The sequence below is a fragment of the Arachis duranensis genome, chromosome 8 (genome assembly GCF_000817695.3).
Source record: "Arachis duranensis cultivar V14167 chromosome 8, aradu.V14167.gnm2.J7QH, whole genome shotgun sequence".
Lineage (NCBI taxonomy): Eukaryota > Viridiplantae > Streptophyta > Magnoliopsida > Fabales > Fabaceae > Arachis > Arachis duranensis.
The window spans coordinates 10,604,082-10,605,659 of record NC_029779.3 but is presented as its reverse complement, the minus strand read 5'-3'; the positions used below and the strand labels follow the sequence as shown (position 1 = coordinate 10,605,659).

Here is a 1,578-nt window from a genome sequence, read left to right as displayed (position 1 = left end):
TTACCCAAGAGGATAGACATTCCCTTGAATGGCGAAATGAAAAGTGTGACCAGACGATCTAGAAGGAGCTGCGGGTTTTGGTTGTGGCTTCTTGGCGTTAAGAATCTGATCATTTGTATCATTCACTTTTGACAAAGAAACTGAGAAAATTGCACAAAGGATTAGAACCAGAAACAACACCTTCCTCAATGGAACAACCCCACTTGTTCCTTTCACATCCATGAGAGAGAGGGAAAAAAAAGTGGTTGTTTTAATTTGTTGTCAATAGTAATGTTTCAATTTGTTATGTGATTGTTAGAGACCGCGTGAATCTTATAGGGTGATGAAAGTGATGAAGTGATGATCCATTGACTTTTGTTACTTTTAGTTTTGGTCTTTTTTCTATATAACCAAGAGCTATATATCTAATAATAATATTGGAAATTATTTACCTTCTACTTGAGTATTTTCTGTGTGCTTTGTGGTTGATTGAATATGTGATTTTTATATTAATCGGTAGTTGGTTTGGTTAACAGAATATTCCATCTATTTTTTTAAAATTGTCCAAAAATAAAAAAATATAGATCAAACACAAATTTCATAATAGTAAAAAATTATATGGTTAGAAAAAAAATATTCTCATACGAAAATATAAATTTTCCATTAATATTATACTAATTAATTTTAAAATAAATGAGATATTAGTATTAGAGATCATTTAAAAAAAATACTATTGAATATTATAGTAAATAGGATGAATGTTTTAAAATCTTAAAAATATAAATGAAATAGTATGTATTTTGCGGAATGAAAGAAGCGTTTGGAATTAATTAAGGTTTATAATTGGCTTATAATTATTTCACATTTAATACAACATAGCTTCTTATTATAAGCGATCTCTTTGTAAATTTGAGTTAGGTTTTCGAAAACTAAAAGAATAAAGATTTGTGGTAGAAACTAGAAAGAATTGGGAAGCTTCCTAGACCGCGTTTGGCTTCGAGAACGCGGACTTGCGGGCAGTTGGGCACTGCCCCTGATATTGATGGCTCATGGCTGTTAGTTCATTCTAAATTTCTAATTTGAATTTCTAAGTGTCAGTTGCCACCTAAAGAGTAGTATTTGCCTATTTGGTAAATATTAGAAAACATTTTATATTGTTATATTTCTTTAAAACATTTTGTCCTTCGAGTATGCATGATGTAGCATAGTTATAAAAACTAAATTGGACCGGTTAGTTTGACTGAAAAATTAGTGAATTAGATCTTAAACTGATTCAATTTATTTTTTGGATTGTTTACGAAAAAAAATCTATATAAACCGATAAGAATGGAAGAAAATCGATAAGAACTGGTCTAACTAAATCGATCTGTTTAAAAAAATTTTTAAATGTCTAAGTTATAATTGTTATAATCAAACCAATAATTAAATTGGTCAACTATTAATTCATTAATTTATTAATTTAGTTGATAAATTATTAATTAAATTGATAAAATTGATTTTACATAAATAAAAAATATAAAATAATTAAAAATCTAAAATTAAAATTTAAAATATATATTCATTAATATTTTATAAAAAATTAAGTCTTAAATTTTAAAA

General features: G+C 26.7%; 1 protein-coding gene across 1 annotated transcript in view; it reads right to left on the bottom strand.

Moving 5' to 3' along the window:
* The window catches only part of LOC107460726 (aspartic proteinase Asp1), a 3,713-nt gene extending 3,380 nt beyond the window's left edge, over positions 1–333 (bottom strand). Inside the window, exon 1 of the mRNA XM_016079115.3 lies at positions 5–333. Within this exon, the coding sequence (XP_015934601.1) occupies positions 5–222 (218 nt within the window). The 5' untranslated portion in view covers positions 223–333. The remainder of the gene's footprint in view (positions 1–4) is intronic.
* Positions 334–1,578: the final 1,245 nt, after the last annotated feature.